Below are 21,274 nucleotides of genomic sequence, written 5' to 3' on the forward strand. Positions count from 1 at the left end.
GCGAGTAATTGCCGCAAAATTGGTCACGAGGGGACGTGGGGAGGGCTGCTGGCTGAGGGGGTATGTGAGGACGAGTCACCGGCTCCGGGTGAAGCGCGTGATTGGCCGGGGTGGGGGGTAGGGGGAACAGGTGACCGAGGGGACACGGAGAGTCCCTGAGGGGGGCGTGGTTAAGGGCGGAGCCGGGCAGGAAGCATGTGAGAGGTTGTCGGAAACTTTCGGGAACGTTCGAGAAGGGGGGCGTGGCCGAGGGTGGAGCCGGGTCATGCCGAGAGGGATTAAAGGGGAGCCCCGATCGCATATCGGGGCTGTCCGTGGATGAAGCGGAACCGAGGTGCTACGGCTACGTCTTCGACATCGTGGCTGCTCTGACCCGATTGTAGTTATCCCGTGTAGGAAAGAGATCGGTGTATTATAGTCCCGTGGGCAACAAGAGTGAGAGACAGGCGTATTAGTCCCGTGTGTAACGGTGTCGTGTAAAGTATAGAATAAACGTTGTTGCCTCTTCAATAGTGTCTCTGAAATGATTCGCTGCACATGTAGTCCTGGTCTCCGGCCAAACTTGAGCAATGAGTGTCATCCTCGATGCATACCTCATCGGCTCTCAACCCACAACAGCATCAAGTTGTCAATATCAATACAATTACAACCAGGCGTGAGAGGAGTCGTGAGACGAGGGGTCATGGGTGGAAGTTGGTCGACCTACGTTGGTTTCCTGATCCCCTGACCAAACGTGCACCCCAGCTTGGAATGGTACCTCGCTAGGCCTACTTGGGAACCACCATCAATGCGAACACATCAAGACCGCGGAGTGTGGAATGGGCGTGAGTGAGGCACAAGGGGCCGAGGAGGGATCCCGTGGGCAGTCCTCCCCGTCCTAACCACGGTGTCCACCTCTACTCATGACTCTCGACCAGGACACATCACAGTCACCACCACCACCAAGAGCCACCGTGGCGAGATGTTCACTACCTCGCCTGGTATACAAGAGTTTGTTGACGTTCGATCCAGACCCTGACGTCTGTATATTTGGAGTATCTCTCTCTCCTTGTGGTCGTGTGAAGTTTTCTCCGGGTCCTATGGTTTTTACGCCCACATTTAGAATCAAGGTCAGGCGTTTCGAGTATTTGGCTGCTTTAAATGTTCACACGATGATGGTAAGCCACTTCGTTGAGCTGCCGTTTGTGGCCAGGCCGCTTCTGAAAAAGAGATACACAGCTCAGTGGGGCCTTACCTGGTAAAATAAAACGTCAATGAAATAAAACAATAGAGAACACACATTTGTTTTTTTTTAAGATTCCTGCTAGTATGACCTCCGATGAGCACGGTTGGCTACGTACGGTGCCAATGAAGTCCAACGTACGTGCATACATGACCATCTCAATCGCTGACAAGGTCCTCATAAGTACGCAAATTGAATTTCGATTTAAAGCTTTCGTGACTGCAGGGATTCATCTTCTTGGTTATTGAAGTCGGCTTTCGTCAACTCTGGATAGGCAGGCGTGAGCCATCTGTGTAACTACCGGTCACGTGTGTGTGTGTGTGGGTCGGGTGTGAAGAGCTTTATAGGTCATCGGATTTCTCCAGCAGAATAAATATTCTGATGCCCAGGAGGGCCGACACGGGGGGGGGCAGGTGGAGAGGCGAGGCCGACACACGTGGCCGGGAAGCGAGGGAGGGGTGGTGCTGGTGGTGGTACCCCCCGGTGTGTGTGTGTGGGGCGGGTGTGAAGAGCTTCATAGCTCATCGGATTTCTCCATCAGAATAAATATTCTGATGCCCACGAGAGGCGAGGCCGAGACACGTGGCCGGGTAGCGAGGGAGGGGTGGTGCTGGTGGTGGTACCCCCCCCCCCCCAGTGTGAAGAGCTTCATAGCTCATCGGATTTCTCGAGTATAATAAATGTTCTGATGCCCACGTGAGCCGGGCACGTTGACAAGCTCGCGGGCGAGACGGTGGCCCCTGGAGACGAGGCGAGTCCGAGACACGTGGCCGGGAAGCGAGGGAGCTCGTGCTGCTGCTGCTGGTGGTGGTCCCCGTGATCTCGACTCAACCTCGGCAGGCCTTGCTGAGGAACGTCGTCGTCGTCGTGAGAGACGACTTAGAAACCAAGGCGTGAGAGAGAGGCAACTCCGTAATCAGAGGGGGGCCCTTGGGCCTCCTCCTGCCCCCCCAACTCACATGGCCGCTCGCCCAGGCGAGGCCCCCGTTCTGCTCGGGCTCCTGGACGGGCCCGTGCCACCTCGCTCGGCCACCTCGTGGAGCTGCAACAAGATCGGCGGCGAGCCGGTGAGGGAGAGTTTCTAATCGTCGCGTTTGTGAATGTTTAATTTAATGTCTGTGTGGGTTATTTTCGCGAGTAGAGGCGACGGGGAGTGGGAGAGACATGAGGAAAGGGGAGGGTCTGGTCTAGGCCGAGAGGCTCCCGTGTTACCACGGGGAACGCGCGCGTCGTGCGAGTTTAGTTAAAATGTTTGTTGTCAATTGAACACTTCAAATAGGGTCGATTATAAGATGTTATTTTGTGGACGCGGTGACTTCGCGCGAGAGTTAAGTTGGCCTCTGAGTGACGTGGATGCGGCTCGGGGCCAGTGGCGCAATGGATAACGCGTCTGACTACGGATCAGAAGATTGTAGGTTCGACTCCTGCCTGGCTCGGTATTATTTTTACATGTTTTTTTTTGGTGTGTGTTTAAAAAAAAATCTTAAAGGCATCGTCGTTATTAACATTTATTACATCACAGTACGAAGTCGTTACGTGAAACTGCGCCCGGCGATTTATTCTATTCCCGTTTGCATGAAGTTTCAAGTTTGGTTCACGATGCGTCGAGTCGTACACGCGGCAGCCCGCAGCGCTCCCTGCTGGCTCTGGGGTCGAATTGCAAGGAACGGAGGCGCCTGAGAAGTTGATGATTTAAACACATTCCTGCAGAGGGAGCTGGTAGGAACGTTGGGTTGCTCGGTCAATGGCCAGGGTCAACGGCGGCGTGGTGTATTCCGCAAATATGGCCGACTGTGAGGGCGGGCACAAGCCGGCGTGAGTAGGTTAAACGTTGAGTTTTATAAGGGCATCACGGGGTGACCAGCCCCCCCACCCAGCCCTACCCCTCCCACTCCCCACCCAGCCCCACCCTCCCCACCCACCCCACCCAGCCCCTCCCCACCTAGCCCCTCCCCACCCAGCCCCTCCCTCCCCACCCAGCCCCTCCCTGCAGGACGGACGGACACAATAATCCCCTGTGGGCTGGTGGAACCAGTGGGTTCCTACCAGTTAAACCGTGATTTTGGTGTTGCTGCTGCTGCTTCGTTGGCAGTGATGCACAAACACCACCACCACCACCAACAATAACAACAACACAAAGCAACACGTTGGTCAATAAAACTTCTCATTTCGTACGGCTGCTGATGTGGATGCAGAGCAACAACTTACAATTCCACATTCACGTGGTCAAACCAGCAGGTAACCGCGTCAGGAGCCAAGTGGAGTAGTGAGTGCATCATCATCACCGTCGTCGTCGTCGCTGTGATGTCTCCTTCTTCGTATTTGTGGATCGGGGCATTGCGTCGTTACACGTTGTACTTCGGTCTCTGTTCTGGACGACCACAGCCGCACCACCATACCACTGCAGGGTGTTTAATGTCCCATTTGTGCATCAGGGTATCCGCGTCTGCTGCCACGATTTGTGCGGATGCGATTGAGGGTGGACCGTAAGCTTCGTGAAAGATCGAATAATATGCTTTGGCGACATTTCAGATAACGGCCCTTCGCAGCACATCTATACGCCAATACATTCGTTTATAAGTGATGCATATTGTACTTATTAAGCCAAACGTGTCGGCCTTTCCGACTAATATTGCGATGCATAATTTATTTTTGAGTCGGTTCGCACAAGTAAAATATCTGTAGTCCACCCTCTTCCACGTAAGCATGTACGGTACACATTAACATTTCTAACATAATGTTTTTGGTTAGATCGCGTCAATATGAATGTGTCGTTAATCCCGCCACCACCCGGCGCAACCAATTAGTAAGGTTTGTCACCAAAGCAAAACGTGACAATTAGTTACTAGTTCAGCACACTGGTGCGTTGGAGAGTAAACCCACTGCGAAATTTACAATTCGAGTACGACGTTTCACCAGATATTACAACCAGCATCATCAGGCGACAACCAGATTTGTGGAGAAATCCTCCTCCTGTTTCAGTCTTAAGTAGAGGAGATAAACGTGATGTCGTCACTTGTGGGCAAGTAATCAACATACATTACGCATGCACATTATGCATGTACATCTTGCCGTTTTTAGGTGCAACAAATCGCAATATCTTGGCCGCGAAAGCCTATGTCTTAAACTTATATAATCCAAGATAATCTTTGATCATTTATGTGACTACATTAACCTCTCGGTATAACTTCCTACCACGTGCTCCTTACATGTCGGCGCACATTTGTGACGTCACACCACTTTACATAAGAATCAGAATATGTGTTTATACTGGAGGAATCCGATGAGCTATAAAGCTCTTTTTCACAGATGTCCCAGTCGGGGCACGAGCTAAGAACGTTACAACAACACAACAAAGACACGATACGAGTGCAAGGTACAGAAAACAAATCACCCAAAAACCCGATGATGCTGATTGCAACTACCAACAAAACGTTTGTAACCAATTGTCAATTAATGGGCTGTGCCAGGTGAAGGAGGGTGTACAACACGCATTTTACTCGCGCGACGTGACCCAAAATAATCAATTATGACTCCATTTACAGGCTCTTTCTCCATAGACTGCTGGTTGAAGGCCTCTCCACTCCTCGCCTGTCAAATGGGTTGTCTGCCCATACGGAGGAGGAGTGACGCTCACAACAACGAGCAGAGCGCCGGGTGGCTAAAACAAAAAAAATGAGTTTTCAATCTAGATTTAAAAGTGCATAGTTCCATTTGGCTTATCGAATATCGGAAGGAAGAGTGTTCCAGACGGCCGCAGAAGTGCATCTGACAGCGAGCGATGCAGTTATTTATTTAGCGAATGCTTTTACACGTGACGTGGAGTGCTGGTCCCACAGCCCTGGAGCCTAAGGCCTGGGTGGGAAGTGTAATTATAGTCACGTGCTGGCCGGGATCGTGACGATTCCGCCAGCTCGCTGCAGCTTTGGCTTCCCCAGACATGGCCGACACGGCCGGGTACTTGTGTGATGCAGTTGCCGTCTTTGTTCAATGGTTAGCCAAAAGCCGCTGCGAGGATGACCGGAGTTCGCATGATGGTTTATGCTCCTTGACTAGACCCGCAAGGTATTGATTGTGGTTCATTTGTGGCAAGCACTTTGTGTATAATCAGTGCGACCTTATAAAAGAGTTCGACCTTGTATATAATTCCGGACCCCTCGTCTCGGTTGCGCACTCTGCAGGACAGCGTGCCCGGCGTGCCGCTGGCGGGACGCACGGCGTGCGGGGCATGCGGCTCCGCACAGACCCTGGTGGCGCAGCTGTACTGCCCGCTGGAGGGCTCGCCGTACCACCGCGCCCTGCACCTCCTCGCGTGCCCACACGCCACATGCTCCACATCCGCTCGAGGGTGAGGCTGCCCGCTGCTCAGCTCCCGCAGCCTGTCTTGCACTATGACTCCCCACCAACGACGAGAATGTGGATTTAGTTTGTGATGTCGAACAAATTATTTGGTGATGCTGTTGCGTTGGCAGTGGTGCACGAGCGCAAATAACACATTTGTCAGTAGCACCATGGTGCTGCGCTGGAGAGATGTTAACTCCCATCGCCTGGTATGCAGGAGGTCATGGGTTCGATCCCGACCTTGACGCCTGCTGTATATTTGGAGTTTGCATATTTTTCGTTGTGGTGCTGTGGATTTTTCTCTGGGTCCTCCGTTTTTTTCCTCAACATTTAGAATTGGCATGCGTTTCGAGTGTTTGGCCGCTATAAATTTCCACACGATAAGCCGTTTCATTGAGCTATCATTTGTGGCCAGGTTGCTTCTGAAAAATAGCTATGTATCTCAGTGGGCCTTACCTCGTAAAATAAAAATTTATTATAGTTTTAGTAGCCTGAAAAGACATACAATATATAACGGGTGATGTTTGGGGCAATGGTCCTTCACGGTGCAGGGTGTGCCGTGTAGAAGGGCCGTAGCCCCATGTAAGGCTACAAGGGGATTCTTTGTGTCTCTCTGTGTGTCTGTGTCTCTCTGTGTGTCCGTGTCTCTGTTCTGTTTGCAGCTGGCGAGCGTTACGTTCTCAGTACTTGGAGCCTGCGCGCGCGGTGCCTGCCCCTGCGCCCACACCCCCGCAGGTGAGACGTGCGTGGTCAACTCATTTAATTTGTTACGTTCCTGAGGCAGTTGACCGTGATGAACTCATGTCATGTCGACGGGTCGTTTTCCTGCAACTTTACCGCACTCGGCACTGCTAACCCTCCGCCTTTCAGGCCACGATATTGTCACGTCAGAATCCTAAAGACTCTGTGAGTCCCAGGCAATAACGTTGAACTCAGAATCCCAAAGGGGGTTTAGCGTGGCTGTGTGAGTTTCCAGAAATTAAAGTGAACCATAAAAATTTTCAATGTATCTTTAACATTCTCTTCGACTGACGCTCCTTGCTTATTGCCTGACTGCTGATGAGGCAGTGTGTGCCAAAACCAGTCCAGAGTTTGCTTGTCTTGAAACGCTACTGAAATTGTGCACTCCCAGAAGGCTGTGCGGCTGGTGTGTGGTGTAGGAAATACTTAAATTTTTTACATGGAAAGACGTGCATACGAATGAGACGTTGCCTATTTATGTTTTTTTATTAATTTTCTTGACAATGACGCTGATGAATATTTTGAGTTGTGCATTGTGACATTTGGCTTGTGTTTATATGTTGTATATATGTGCAGTGGCTGCTCATGTCTACATCCGCGTGCATGTGTTGGTGGAGCAGTGGTTAGTGTACTATGCTGTGAGTATATCCAGCTGAGTTTGACTCCCAACCTCGGATAACACCAGTGGCGAGTAATATTTGAACCGGTCCTGGTCCACCCCTCGCCCCCCCCACCCCGACCCACACTGAGCAACCATGTTGAAGCATGGTCAAGCATCCCCCATGATCTGACGCGGTGTGTGGAGGCGGTCACCCAGCAGCGGATTGCGAAAGCGGGCTACATTGCGCCACGCACGCGTACACCGTCGGCATCGGTCGTGGCGCGCGCTCCCGGTCTGAGCGTCGCACGCGCAACCGTTCCACAGGTGGAGCCTCTGATGTCCACCAAGGACTGGTGCGATGGGGCGGACGACTGGGGCGATGACGTTGATGGGGACGCAGGGGACGCGCCCACGCCACCCGCCCCTCTGCCGGACTCCACGGCCCGCGTTCCCCAGCTCCCCCACCCATCGCCGTCACCGAACCCCGCCATGGAGCTGTGCCCCGGTATGGACGGGCTGTCGCTTGGCGGTGGGCGCGCAATAGCGGCGGCGGCGGCATCGGCGGCAATGCCGAGACCGCAGGAAAGCGGCGACCCAGCACCTCGGCTGCTGGCGTACTTCCTGAACGCGGTGAGCGAGGAGGACTGCGCGGAGGAGGAGGGGGAGGGGGGGGAGGAGGCCGAGCTCACGCAGCACGCTCGCGCGCTGCTCTCCGAGTACCAGCGCCGGGAGGGCAGCGCCGATGGGCTGGTGGCGGCGCAGCAGCGGCCGTGGCAAGGGTGAGTGGATCTCCGAAGCGTCGTTGGGTGTGACACGCCGGTGACTATGGTTCACGGCGGTGAGAGAGCGGTTGGTGTTCATCCGCCCCGGTGATTACCGCGTCGATCTCCGATGCCGGGAAGCACTTGTTGACGCTCACGCGGCGAGTGTGAATGAGTGTTTTGCGAGCGTTGCAGACGATTGTCGATGCTGAGCCTGCGGACAGTGGCGGTAATACACATTCGGAGGCCTGTGTTCAACTGCTGGCTGTGTGCGCTAGGCCTCTTAAGGATTCGCTCCGCTCGTGATTCAATGAATTGTCTCACAATTCGGAGTCGTGATTCAGATCAACAATCAATTCCATACTTCAGAATCTTTATTTAGACTGGAGGAATCTGATGAGCTATGAAGCAATTTTTCGCAGATGTCCTGTATGGTCGGATCACGAAGTTACAACAGAAATCAGAAAGTTGCATTGTGGCGATTGTAGCGCATCTTAAGTGCATGCAGATATCCCTGGAATATTTGTTACATACCACATTTAGGAATAAAAACAATAATCGACTCTCACATGTGTGATTGGAATAAAAACGCAATATGCGCACCACACACAAATATAAATATCCCCCCCGCCCCCCCCCCTCCCGTGTGGCCTAGGCTGTTGGGAAACGTGGTCCTAGTGCGCACCACATGCACACGGACAAAGGTCCCCCATGTGGCCTTAACAGACTATTGGGGTCATTGCTGTTAGCGAGCACCAATGAAGTGGGTGGCCAGCACCACGCCCAGCCGCCTTTGTCTCCCCAGTGGCGATGTCCATACATCGCACCAGGTACTCATTTGAGGCCGAGTCGACCTAGGGGAGGCCCAGAATCTATTCAGAAAATCGTCACCGGTGTTGTTCGTGAGCGAGGAATCGAACTCGGGTCGCCGGGTTTCGTAGCGCGAGCGCGCTTACCGCTAAACCGCTGCTCCCCCCGCGGTTACGCACACGGAGACACGCGTCGTTTTGACCTCACCACGGGAAAAAATGACCTCGCACCCAGCAGTGACAGCGGTGGCGGCAGCGGCGGGGTTGGTGGAGCGCGGGAGGAGTACGAGCCGGCGTGTGCACGCCACGGCGACCGCCTCTTCCTGAAATTCATGAAGCGGACGGCGCGGTGCCCTCGCCAGGTGCTGAGGTGAGCGGCCGCCACGGTGACGGGGTCAGGGGGGGCCTGGTAGGAAGGGGGGCAAGGGGGGCCTGGTGGGAAGGGGGGCGAGGGGTGGAGGGGGGGGGCAGCCACAAGACCACATGTCACCAGGTAAAATTCTAAATAACGTTGCGTTGTTGTTGCTTCGAACCGAATCATCCGGAATGCGTTCAATTTTGCCGGCGGTCTCGAGAGCAAAGCACGTCCGATTTAGCATGGGTGGTTACGTACGGTTCAAAAGAAGTTCAACATCCAAACATCGACTCATACAAAAACCCATAGACTCACACAGAGACCAATAGACTCACAAAGAGACCAATAGACTCACAGAGATCCATAGACTTGCACAGAGACCCATAGACTCATCACACTGAGACTAGTTGTCCATCCCCCGCATCTCCGATTAGCACGGTTGATTACGTACGGTTCAAAAGAAGTTCAACATACACACATGCAGGGGGTGAGCCCGGTTTGTTCTTGGGTTGGAAACTGCCTGGGAGAAGCAGGGGTTCTAGTCTTGGTGGCAAGCAGCTGGCAGCGTGGGTTTATGCGAGCGAGCGAGTCGAGTGAGTCACGTTTGTCGTCCTCTGCCGCCCGCCCCCACCCACCACTCCCCACCCCCGACGTGCGCAGGTATTCGTGGGGGGGAGAGCCCCTGTACGTGAGCGCCCCCGACCCCCACCTGACCGCGCCCCCAATGCCGTGCCCACTCTGCGGTGCCCCCCGCGTCTTCGAGATGCAGCTGATGCCCGCGCTCGTGTGGCAGCTCAGGGGGGCCGAGGGGACAGGTGAGGGTGGTGGGGGGGAGGGGGGGGGGCGGCCTGTGTGGACACAATTATGTTTACCATGGCTGGGAATGGAACCCGGGTCGTCATCGGGTCTGTAGAGCAGTGCACGAATCACTCTCTCCACGTTCACATCTCTCGGCAGCCATTCCCTACCTCCTACGTCCATTGTAACCGTGCAGCCCCGATAATTACATCCGTCACTCGTGGTCTCTGCATTGGGATTTTTATTTCTGATTTCTGTCTCATTTGTGTTCAGTCCGCTTATTTCCATCGCTCTCTCACATACTTGTGATCAACAAGAACCGCCTTTTGCCGCTAAGTGCCGGTGACGTGACCATGTGGCTTGTGCCAGGCTATGTGGACTTTGAGGCCGCGTTGACAGGAGGTCATGGAACAGACCCAGGTGTCATGGGTTGACTGGCAGATGCACCACCAGCTCACCACTGTCCCAACTTACGTTTAATCTGTCTGGCGCTCCGCTCGTTGTTGTGAGCGTTGCGCCTCCACCCTCTGTTGCTGGAGGGCGACTGCCTGTAACTGCCCAGGAGCGTCCTTCACGAGCTTCCTCCACAGAGGCCGATCTTGACACCGCTGGTACTGGCCATCGGCATGTCCACTCACCTCTAGCCCTTGTCGTGCCTGTTTAGCCCCTTCTATCTGGCCAAACAGAAGCTACTTGGGCATGCGGTGGCTGGGCATGCAGGCACACACACAAAGACAAAGATCCCCCTATAGCCTTAACAAACTGTTGGGGCACGTGCTGTTAGCGAGCACTTATGAATGCCGGCACGGCACACGAGGTGGGTGCCCAGCACCATGTCCAGCCGCCTTTCTCTGCCTAGTGGCCATGTTTACACACACCACACCAGGTACTCATTTAAGGCTGAGTCGACCTAGGGGAGGCCACGAACCGATACAGATAATCGTAATTTGGTCTTGGCCGTGATCAGGAACCGAACCCGTGTCGCCGGGTTCGTAGCGCAGAGCCCTAACCGCTACACCACCGCTCCACACACTGAGACACGCACACACAACGGTGCTAAAACTCAACTCCCACTCCCCCTGCGTTGCCTCGCAGACTCCGTCCCGGAGTTCGGCTCCGTCCTCGTCTTCACGTGCGCACGCAGCTGCTGGGCCGAGGCCGGTGGGGGCGTCCCCTGTGAGGAGGAGGTGCGGTTTCAGCCGGACCCGGACCAAGGCCTCTTTCAGTGACACCGCCACGGCCACCGGGGGCACGACGAGAGCAACGTCGGGGCAACGACGTTGCCAGCAACAACCACGATTGCCACGTGCGACATTGGAAACGTAGTCGTCGCTGCATTGCCTCCACCACCACCACCACGACTGCTGTGAGCCACTGTGTAAGCTTTCGTCGTCAGCCTTGCCCCGGGACCAGCGTGGTGAAGCGTCGTCAATCCCCACAACCCCGCGCGGTGTGGACAGGCCTGCATCCAGCAGTGGACTGACGATGGGTCGTCGCTGCGACGTGGTGCGGCGGTGGCCTCGCGTGACGGGGCTCTGCGTTACGACGAGCCGTGATTGGTCTGTGGAGCACATGGCCTCGGGCAGTCACGTGACCCCGACTCTTCTAAATAAAACATTTAACTCATTCATGTTGTCTGAGTCGAACTTTGTCCTCCGCTAGCTTTGTTAACGCGAACAAATGTTCGTTTGCCTGATGGGGTACAGATTATCACCAACTCTGTTGGGCTTTGCTCATCATCATCGTCATCATCACCATCAGGCTTGTTCTACCCACTGCTGGATGAATGCCTCCGCACTCCCTAACCATCCCGCGATGCCATGATCCATCTCGCTCCCTCCGCGTGAGCTGATCCTTCGCTCCATCTCCGTGGTGGCGGTCGTGCCGCCCAACCTCCTTGCCACGCTGCGGGCACGTTCCCCACACCCGTCGCTAGCCTAAAATTGAAAAACAAAAATTTTGTTACCTTATGAGGCCCACTGAGCGACCTGGCCATAAATGATTTCTCAACGAAGTAGCTCATGTGGAAATTTATAGCAGCCAAATACTCTTAACACATGTTTCTAAATGTGAAGGGAAGAACCGGAGGACTGGGGAAAAAAATCCATGCGACCACGAGGAGAGAGACACGCAAACTCCAAATATTTAGGCGTCGGATCGGGATCGAACCAACGACCTCCTGTGTCCTGCCCACGGCGTGTGCTGCCTACACCCCCGTCCCTACCCTAGACGGTCAGAGTGAAATGGGTCAATGGAGAACCTGGACGTGAAGGAAAATATTAACGCTGAACTGCGTGAATGCGGTGTGAAAAAAAACTGCAGCAGCAGATGGAGCGTGGGCCAAGTGGTGTGTTTCCGCATTCTTGAATCTCGTGCAAAGTCTCACAAATCGCAGTCGGGGTGGAGCGTGCGTCCATCACGGCTCATCCTCATTCCCTCGTCTCCCTTCTGCTGGAGGACACGGGGCAAGAAACATCATCGGCAGTAGCGGCAGTAGCAGCGGTATTGTAATCGTTCACAACAGCAGTGTCAACATCGGTAGCAACAGCGCCTTTATCATCAGCAGCAATGACAGCATCGATATTCGTAGCAGAAACTTCTGCTGGCAGCAGCAGCAGCGACTGAATTAACATCGTGAGCATTAACAGCATAATTGTCAGCAGCAACAGCGGCGTGAGGATCAACACCATGTTACAAACGGCCAGGGGATTAAACCAGCGGTGGAGTGGTTTGGAGCGATGGAGGCAGCGAGGAGAAGGACTTGTGGAGATGCCGGCGAGCAGCGCTGTGGCCTCGAGAGGAGGAAGGCCAGAATGGAGGATGTGAAGCATGGGGGAGGAGCTGGGGGAAGCGAGGGGTAGAGAGCGGGAATGGAATCGCAGGAGCGAAGCTTCCATGTGGCGGTGGAGGAGTGGAGGAGGTTGAGAGGAGCTGGATAAGCGCGTGTGGGACTGAGAGGAGTATGTATGGATGTTGAACTTTCGCACCGTACGTAGGACGACAAACGAGACACAAAACGCCGTTTTCAAGAAATTCGTTTTCAAAGGAGGAAGAGTGGGTGAGCCGAGAAGGAGCTGTATGTACGCTGGACTTTTTTTTGCACCGTACGTAGCCAACGGTGCTAATCGGAGGTGCGGGCAGGAGAGCAGAAACAACTGGGATGGACTGCGGCGGGAGGAGCTGACGAGGAGTGGTGGAGATGCCGCAGGGGAGCGAGGCGGCTTGCCGTTCACCTGCTTCTCCTGCCCAGGTGAGATGGGCGAGGTTGGTGAGCCGGGTGTGATTGGTGAGCCGGGTGTGATTGGTGAGCCAGGTGTGATTGGTTAGCCAGGTGTGATTGGTGAGCCAGGTGTGATTGGTGAGCCAGGTGTGATTGGTGATTGGTGAGCCAGGTGGCCCGGGCGAGTGTGAGGAACGGGCCCTGTGACCCCGTGGCCACGTGGCCCCACAGGTGGCGCGTTGCGTTGCGTGACGGACGGACCGACTACTTGCTCGTCTTATCTTCCTGAGTGCGAGACATAAAACGAGCGAGGAGCACGGCCGTCCGCCACCTGGAACCCGCCCCCCAATCCTCTCGCCCCCCCCCCCTCCACCACCAACCCCCCCCCCGCATCAGGCCACCTCAGTCTCTCAAGGAAGACCTCTCCAGCTCGCATTGCGCTGTGTTTGGCCGGCAGGTGGCGTGAGACGTGCGGGGTTGAGGGCTCGTGGGGGAGAGATCGAGGGCGGTTAGGAGGAGGGAGGGAAATGTCGAATATTTCGAGGTTGTTTTGTGTAACCGGGTGGGAACGCAAGAATGCAGGTGTGTTCTCAGCCCGGGGTGACGCGGAGCCCCTGGGGGTACGAGAGGCGATGTATGAATGTGTGAAATTATATCGTACCTGAGAGTCATTGGCGAATAATCGCGTGTGAATCTGCCAAATATAAAATAACTACGATAACATTTACATCCACGTGGTAACCTAGAACGATTTGAACGATATTCATAAAGTCACTGACCGTCAACAATGTTGGCGGTTTCCAAGAGTAAGCAGCGAGCACAGTTACTTAGCTAGTTAGGGATTACCTCGTCAAATGAACAATTGGTTAAAATATTGTTAATCATTATCCGAATATTGACATTTCTCAGAAACATGTTTGGGTCGGGCGAGGTGTGAAACAAAACTCAACAAGGTGGTGGGGGAGGGGGGTACACGCACAGTAGGCAAGACAATGTTGAGAACCACACTGCACAAGAGAACCAGAATGAGTCTCGTTTGCAAGAGTGACTCTGGGCCGTGATTTTGCCACTAGGGGGCAATGATTCCTGCTCCTGCTGCTGCTACTCTGTCTGATCCCCCAATCCAGTCACTTGTTGGGCTGTCATTTTGGCATGTTGACGGCGGCACACAATGGCCCCCTCTTCGCGAACGACGTGCAGTGGATCGTACGGCGCGTGTTGGCGCGATTAATGTTACGCGCCGCAGTCATCACCGGGGCGGCTACCGCTCGACTCGACACCGTGAACCTTGTCGCGGTAAGTGGCCGAACGCGCTACCGCTGGGCCGTGTCACCGTCCAATTAATGTCGGTGTACACTTCACGTGGCCTCAAGGTGCACATAGCCTGGCACAAGCGTCGTGGTAACGTCACCGCCACTGAGTGGCGAATAGTGGTTGTTGATGTACAAGTACCTGTGATGGTGTACGCTAATTAGGGTGCCGTGGTGATGAGATGTTAACTTCCTCACCTGGTATATAGGAGGTCGTGGGTTCGATCTCGATCCCTGCTGTATATTTGGAGTTTGCGGTGTCTCTTTCTCTCTCCTCGTGGTCGCGTGGATTTTTCTCCGGGTCCTCCAGTTTTCCCCTCCACATTTAGAAACGTGCGTTTAGAGTATTTGGCTGCTATAAATGTCTACATGATAAGCCACTTCGTTGAGATATCATTTGTGGACAGGTCGCTTCCGAAAAAGAGCTACATAGCTCAGGGTGCGTTATCTGGTAAAATAAAAAAACTAGTTTAGTTTTTAGTTTACGTTTACGTACCTGGTACGTGTCATGCACAATGGGCTGACTTTGGCACGAACCCTGCGACCCGAGTTCCATTCCTGCTCATGGCAAATACGTCCCCATTACAAATACGTCCGTATTTGCCATGGGGAATAAGAGGAAAGGATGGAGGGAGCACAGGGGGTCAGGAGAGATGAGGAGAGGAGGGGGAAGAGGCTGGACGGAGGAGCAGCGTCTGTTCTCACAGTGGGCGGGGGGAGGGGGGAGGGCTTCAGAGTGGGAGTGACCACGTAGAAGTCACGTGGTTTACGGGAGATTTGTACACGTGTGTGTGTGCGTGTTCACGTACGTGGGGAGCGGTCGTGTAGCGGTTAGCGCGCGATGTGACAAACCCGGCGACACGAGTTCGATTCCCACTCACGGCCAACACCAGTGACAATTATCTGAACCGGTCCTGGGCCTGCCCTATGTCGACTCAGCCTCAAATGAGTACCTGGTGCGGTGTGTGCAAAACATCGCCACTGGGGAGACAAAGGCGGCCGGGCGTGTTGTTGGCCACCCACCCCCTCATGTGCCGTTCCAACCTTCATAGGTGCTCGCTAACTGCACTTTCCACTATAGTCTGAGGCTACACAGGGAATCTTTGTCTTTGTTCATCTACGCGGGGAGCGGTCGTGTAGCGGTTAGCGTGCTGTGATTGGAACCCACTCACGGCCAACACCAGTGACGAATATCTGAACCGCTCCTGGGCTTCCCCTAGGTCGACTCAGGCTCAAATGAGTACCTGCTGTGGTGTGTAGACATCACCACTGGGTAGTCAAAGGCGGCCGGGCGTGGTGTCTGCTACCCACCCCCTCGTGTGCCGTGCCGGCCTTCATAGGTGCTACTCGCTAACAGCACTTGCCCCAACAGTCTGTTCAAGGCTACACGGGGGATCTTTGTCTACCCGTACCCGTGAGCGAGTGCTGGTGGTGCGCGTTGTCGGGGTTGGAGGTGACGCGTGGAGGCGCCCTCCTGCCTCTTCTCGCCTCCACGTGGAATCCCTCGTGGAGGTTCACAGTGACGCAGAAGAAAGAGACCCCCCCGGGTCGGTCTGCGGTGCACAAAGGGGGCGAGGTGATGATGGTGATGATTAGGATGGTGATGGTGGTTTTATGATTATTGTCGTGGTGTGATGACGATTGTGGCACTAGTGGTAATTTTTGTGGTGTGATAATGATGATTGTGGTGTGATTGTGGTGCGTGATAAGTACGATTGTGATGATGTTATGATGATAATGATAGTGGTGTGATGACGATTTTGGCACTAGTGGTCATTTTTGTGGTGTGATAATGATGATGATTGTGATGTGATTGTGGTGCGTGATAAGTACGATTGTGACGATGTCATGATAGTGGTGTGATGATGATGGTGATCATGATTGTTGCACGAGTGGTGTAATGGTGATATCAATGAAGTAGTGTAACGATGTTGACGAGTGTGGTTGTGTGATGATTTCAATGGCGTGGAATTGACACAGACGATGATGATAGTCGTATGATGATGATGATTGTAGTAGTATGATGATGAGGCTGATGATTACAATGGGTGGAAACAATGTTGGCAATGGCGTTGGTAATGCACACGACGATGATGGCGACAGCCGTGTTGATGGTCTTACTGCTGCTGGTGGCAGTGGCAGTGGTGGTGATAGGGATGTCCATGGTGATGGTGATGGACGGTAGAGGTGATGGTGGTGGTGCACGTGTTGCTCTTGATTATGAAGATGATGGTGGAGGTGATGGTGATGATCGACGTGATGGTGGTCGTGTTCGTGGTGATGTTGATAGACCTGGAGGCCACGATGCCCTCCGTAGATCATCAACGACGGAGGATCGCTCTTTGAGGTTGACCAGCACGGGCGACTCATTGAGGGAGATCAGCATGGCCATGACCCCGATCTTGTCGAAGTTGGGCGGGTTCATCTGGTTGACCACCGAGTCCTTCACCACTGCCACCACTGTCGACAGGACAGAGGAGGATAGCAACCAATGCTCCCTCACTCGCTCTCTCGCTCGCACAAAGACAAAGGTCCCCCTTATATCCATGACATTGTTGGGGCAAGTGCCGTTAGCGAGCACCTGTGAAGGTCAGAACGGCGCACGAGTTGGTGGGGTGGCCAACACCACGCTTGGCCGCCTTTGTCTCCCCAATGCCGATGTTTACACGCCACAAAAGGTACTCAATTAGGACTAAGTCGAGTTAAAACTGAGCCAACCCAAGTGGTGGATCTCGGGTCGCCGGGTTCGTGGTGTATTTCGTCCATGAGACAGGGTCAGATGTGTCACTTGTCGGTACCACCTGAGGTGGCATCCCGTTAGTGGTTCCAGCTTTAGATTGTGGCCAATAATAGTGAATTGTGTGGTAATTGCGTGAAATGAGTGGTGTCATCATTGACCCAATAAATGCATGAGTACGACGAACGTTTTGCTACACTGGGTGGTACCTATTTCGTTTATTCAGTCAGGGGGAGTCACGTGGAGCCACTGAGACCCAGGGTGGAACCACGTGGAGCTGCGTGGAACAAAATCAACCGCACCGTACCCTGGTCATCCATACTCGGTCTCCCGTCCTGACCTGTCCGCCCTCGCTTCTCTGGACCACGCGCCTGGACGAACTCCATCTTCTCGTGGAACACAAAGGACCACGCGCTGCAAGCAGCAGGGGCGATGTCGCTCCTCCAGCCGCTCCTCCTCCGTCTTGTGCAACTAGATGGGCCGCCCCACCAAACTCGCTCTCCATGTTTGCCATTCCTGGGGGGCACACGGGAAGGGCAGGGGCACCTGGGGGAGCACAGGGGGGGGGGGGCCTGAGGGTGCGACGATCCCAAGAACGACCGCGTGTATAAGTGCAGAGCAGTGGCACAATGGTTAGCGCACTGCTCTATGAAACTGACGACCCGAGTTCGATTCCTTCTCATGATCAACATCAATGACGATTATCTGAACCGGTCCTGGGCCTCCTCTAGGTCGACTCAGCCTCAAGTGAGTACCTAGTGCGGTGTGTAAATATTGGCACTGGTGCTGACCACCCACCCCCTTGTGTGCCATACCGGTCTTCATAGGTGCTGCTCGCTCTAACATCACTTGCCCCAACAGTCTATTACATCGATACGGGGGATCATTGTATGGAAAATCTGAACTCGTCCTGTGCCTCCTTGAGATGTACCACCAAGCACGCGGTTGTTGTGAAACAATTCCTGGTTTTCCAGTTGAGTTGCAATGACAAATCGATGCGTGAAGGTTGCTTACTGTGCCGGTTTGCGCTGCTGTGCTGCTGTGCCGCGTGTTGTTCAGCACCCATGTACGACGTTTTAGCTCCGCGTGCTGGGAGCGTCTTTCAGGAATCGAAAGCGTCCCTGAAGAATATCGTGAAAGTGATTCCAGCAATGTGGAGCGAAACGTCGGACATCATGCTGAACAACCCAAAAAAAACCATTGCAAACACACACTGTCTCTGTACCGCGAGAATAAATTACGATCAATCACCCCACTTTATACGAATATAAAAAAAATATATAACAAATCTGTTCTCGTCAACTTTGTTCCAAACTCATTTTTGCTTCTAAGTTGTAAAATAAATTCTATATACCGGTGATTGTTTGTCCTGGTATTTAGAAAATGCCAAGGTAAAGAGGTCATCACGGCCAATGTCATAGACTACACTACACTTCGCTGTTGTTACAAAAGTCCCCACCCGACCTACACAAATCTTAAAGTCTCACCGTCATCATCATCATTATTCAATTCTGGCTTCAGCAATGTTCGTTGTGACACAGTTGGCACGTCCATCAGTGGACCACTATTGCAGTCTCACCGCCACCTCCACCACCACGTGGCTTTCAGATATTCACATTGCTTGGCGATCTCCGTAAGGCCAAATATCACGCCCCTGAATGGGCAACATTTATCGTACGAAGAAAACAAATCATGAAAAAAAAGTATCCTTCCGATCGATTTTTGTTTCTCCAAACTCATTTAACTCAAACAAACAACACTTATTCAACCACCACAAACCAATTGTTAACCCAGTCGACTCATGCCCTCGCACGTACACACGCGTGGATGACGCGTGCCACTCGCGCGCTCATCACCCGGGGTAGCCGCTGCTGCGACTGAGATCTCGGGGCTCGCCCAAGACCACGGGGCAGACCCCCTCGACCCAGGCGACCCCCCCCCCCCCTCAAGGAGCCCTCTTACCGGCGCTGGTCGTGGTTCAGAGTTGGCCACGGGCCTGGCACCGCGTGCGCCTTTATATCCACTTTCACTGGGAGGGAGGTCGGGCACGGACGGCGGTGGTGATAGGGAGCTGGGGGGGGCGAGGTGTGTTGGGCAGGGGGAGGGGGAACACGAGAGCCCCCCTCGCAAAAGGGGCCCGCACAGTCATTTTGGTGGCAGTGTGACCTCGCCTTTTAGGGGCACGAGGGGGCCCCGTATAGAAATTCCTGTTCCGCTACCCCCCACCCCGCCACCCCAATTCATCCCCTCCCATCCCCACACCTCCCCAGCCCCGCTGATTGTATCACCCTCAGGGGGTGGAGGGCGATGGGGATAGGCACGTGGCGAGGGAAGCGAGCGGCGTTACCGCGCGGAACAGCGAGCGCGACCGAGGGGTTTGTGAGCTCCCCTCTCGCTGATGAATGACTCTGGGAGAAGCCACTGGCGTCCTTGCCTGCGCGCTGTAGTAGCTGCTAGCGGGGTCATGGGTTCCACCACGATGAGCCATCGACTAACCGGGGATCATCGACTAGGAGGGGTGGGCTCCGGGTGGAGGACATTTGTAGCCGAGGTTACGCGGCAGGGCAGTGCAGAAACAAATACATGTTGTACCGTACTTCGATGTCTACACCGATGTGGATCCTGCCTTCAACGCTCATCATCTGTGCAATTCAAGTATTGTTTATCGAGTATATGAGTAGGCTGGTCAGGGTTTACCAAGGGCATAGCGCCACCACCACCACTTTTCACCCAGTCAACTTGAGAGCACAGACATGCATTTACTTATGTATCTATCACTCATGACCCGCACGGCGTGTGCGGGAGGGTAGGCCTTCATCCAGCAGTGGAGTGGAAAAGAGGGTTGTTTTACACGTCTATGCGGGCAGCAGTCGATGTATTTGAATGAATAGGCCAGTCGCTACAGAATTGACTCTGGATAGTGCTGGGATGGGCGACCTCCATATGTAAAACAGAGGCTGTCGGATGATGCTGCGGGGCTATGTTGTAGGCAGCAGAGGGCAGTGCAGATACAATCTATTGTTGTACTGTACTGCTACGCTCCCCTGTCCATGCCTCCCCACCTTAATCAATGTGAAACTGATTGGCCTGCGTGCTGAAAGTGTTGTCAAACTTCCCGCATGACCGGCACGGCGTGGACACGATGACTGCACCCAGTGGCAAGGTTTGCAAAGAGCTGTGGATTCCAGAGCCTTCGGGAACGTGGAGCCCACGTGCCCGCGCGTTATTGGGTACATTGAGAACATTAAATCCGTGCTTGCGAAATCATCCAATCCTGCCTTTTAACGTTTACGTCCCTTCAATTAAATAAATGCTTTACACAAAAACACATTTACATATATTCTTTGGGTCTTTCGGTAAATTCACGTCGATAGGTTCAAAGAAAATATCAAAAAATAACTGACAAATATTTTTTTGTTATTTTTTGTAAATACCAAAAAAAGTGTAAATAACAAAAAACTAGGTTTTTTTTTGTTATTTATTGTTATTTTCTTTGAACCTATCTACGTGACTTTACCGAAAGACCCAAAGAATATGAATTCCTGCAGGCACGAAAGCTTTATGTTAAGATTTTACATCAGCTAAAGCCTTCCGTAAACCACGTGACCTTTGTGTGGCCACGCCCACTCTGAATCCCTCTCCCCGCCGCCCAGTGTGAGAACAGACGCCGCTCCTCCGTGCCGCTCACTTCTGGTCACTCCTTCCTCCCCTCTTGTATGTATGTGTGTTAAACTTCTTTCGCGCCGTACGTAGCCAACCGTGCTCGTTGGAGGTGCTGGGGAAGGACAACAAACGAAACACGAAAATCAGTTATAAAGAAATTCGTTTTCAAAACGTCTTCTTCTTTCGTACGGCTGATGTAGATACAGAGCAACAACTACAATTTCACATTCAGGTGGTCAAGCCAGAGAACCGCGTTAGGAGCAGCGGAGTGTATCGCTGTGACGTCTCCTTCGTATAAAACTAATTTCTCATCACCACGAGCACCACCCTCTCATCCCCGACATGTCGGCCCGGTCATTCGGTTTGCATGTCTCTCTCCCCGTGGTTGCGTGGATATGTGTCTGGGTTATCAGGGGTTTCCCTCCACATTTATAATCAACACGCGTTTAGAGAATGTGGCTGCTTTAAATTGCCACACGATCAGCCACTTTGTCGCTGATAAAAACGAGCTATATAGCTCAGTGGGCCTTACCTGGTTAAATAAAAATCTATTCTTTTTTACTCTACTTCCCTACCCGTGGTGTACCACCGGAACAAATTTGTATACAGTTTTGTTTCACTTTATTCCATTGTGCGGAAGCCTCTGGGTCCGTGCTTGGTGGATGTTTAATTGTATTGGGCTTTGGTAAAATCCTATAATCCGCGGAGTGATGAAC

At 53.4% G+C, this 21,274-nt stretch overlaps 2 protein-coding genes and 1 non-coding gene across 4 annotated transcripts; 2 read left to right on the forward strand and 1 right to left on the reverse strand.

Annotated features, from left to right (window-relative positions):
- Positions 1-1,677: 1,677 nt before the first annotated feature.
- On the forward strand, positions 1,678-11,255 carry PDCD2L (programmed cell death 2 like). Of its 2 annotated transcripts, none has more exons than XM_078606803.1 (7): positions 1,678-2,289; positions 5,404-5,570; positions 6,226-6,298; positions 7,230-7,684; positions 8,711-8,845; positions 9,491-9,645; positions 10,724-11,255. In XM_078606803.1, exons 1-7 carry the CDS (start codon positions 2,182-2,184, stop codon positions 10,855-10,857), a joined length of 1,227 nt encoding a protein of 408 aa, XP_078462929.1. In that variant the 5' UTR covers positions 1,678-2,181; the 3' UTR covers positions 10,858-11,255. The 2 variants fall into 2 exon arrangements, with proteins under 2 accessions (XP_078462929.1, XP_078462930.1); XM_078606804.1 differs by having other exon boundaries at positions 8,714-8,845.
- TRNAR-ACG (transfer RNA arginine (anticodon ACG)) lies at positions 2,586-2,658 on the forward strand. Its single transcript has one exon. It is a non-coding gene; the product is annotated as a tRNA-Arg (tRNA).
- A 2,002-nt stretch (positions 11,256-13,257) lies between the features above and the next one.
- On the reverse strand, positions 13,258-18,933 carry LOC144727748 (myosin-7-like). Its single transcript, XM_078606805.1, has 4 exons — positions 18,858-18,933; positions 17,236-17,441; positions 16,451-16,618; positions 13,258-15,711 (listed from the first exon to the last, which is right to left on the reverse strand). Exons 2-4 carry the CDS (start codon positions 17,279-17,281, stop codon positions 15,542-15,544), a joined length of 384 nt encoding a protein of 127 aa, XP_078462931.1. The 5' UTR covers positions 17,282-17,441; positions 18,858-18,933; the 3' UTR covers positions 13,258-15,541.
- Positions 18,934-21,274: the final 2,341 nt, after the last annotated feature.

This window comes from Lampetra planeri, chromosome 26, assembly GCF_965212315.1.
Source record: "Lampetra planeri chromosome 26, kcLamPlan1.2.h2, whole genome shotgun sequence".
NCBI classification, from domain to species: Eukaryota; Metazoa; Chordata; class Hyperoartia; order Petromyzontiformes; family Petromyzontidae; genus Lampetra; species Lampetra planeri.

Excerpts from the sequence above, each read along its gene's own strand:
- PDCD2L (XM_078606803.1), top strand. The coding sequence starts at position 2,182 with ATGGCCGCTCGCCCAGGCGAGGCCCCCGTTCTGCTCGGGCTCCTGGAC. Across the intron at positions 7,685-8,710 it reads CAGCAGCGGCCGTGGCAAGG|CAGTGACAGCGGTGGCGGCA; the intron begins GTGAGTGGATCT and ends CCTCGCACCCAG. Across the intron at positions 8,846-9,490 it reads TGCCCTCGCCAGGTGCTGAG|GTATTCGTGGGGGGGAGAGC; the intron begins GTGAGCGGCCGC and ends CGACGTGCGCAG.
- LOC144727748 (XM_078606805.1), bottom strand. The coding sequence starts at position 17,281 with ATGGAGTTCGTCCAGGCGCGTGGTCCAGAGAAGCGAGGGCGGACAG. Across the intron at positions 16,619-17,235 it reads AGAGAAGCGAGGGCGGACAG|TGGTGGCAGTGGTGAAGGAC; the intron begins GTCAGGACGGGA and ends TCCTGTCGACAG. Across the intron at positions 15,712-16,450 it reads GAGGGCATCGTGGCCTCCAG|ACCGACCCGGGGGGGTCTCT; the intron begins GTCTATCAACAT and ends TGTGCACCGCAG.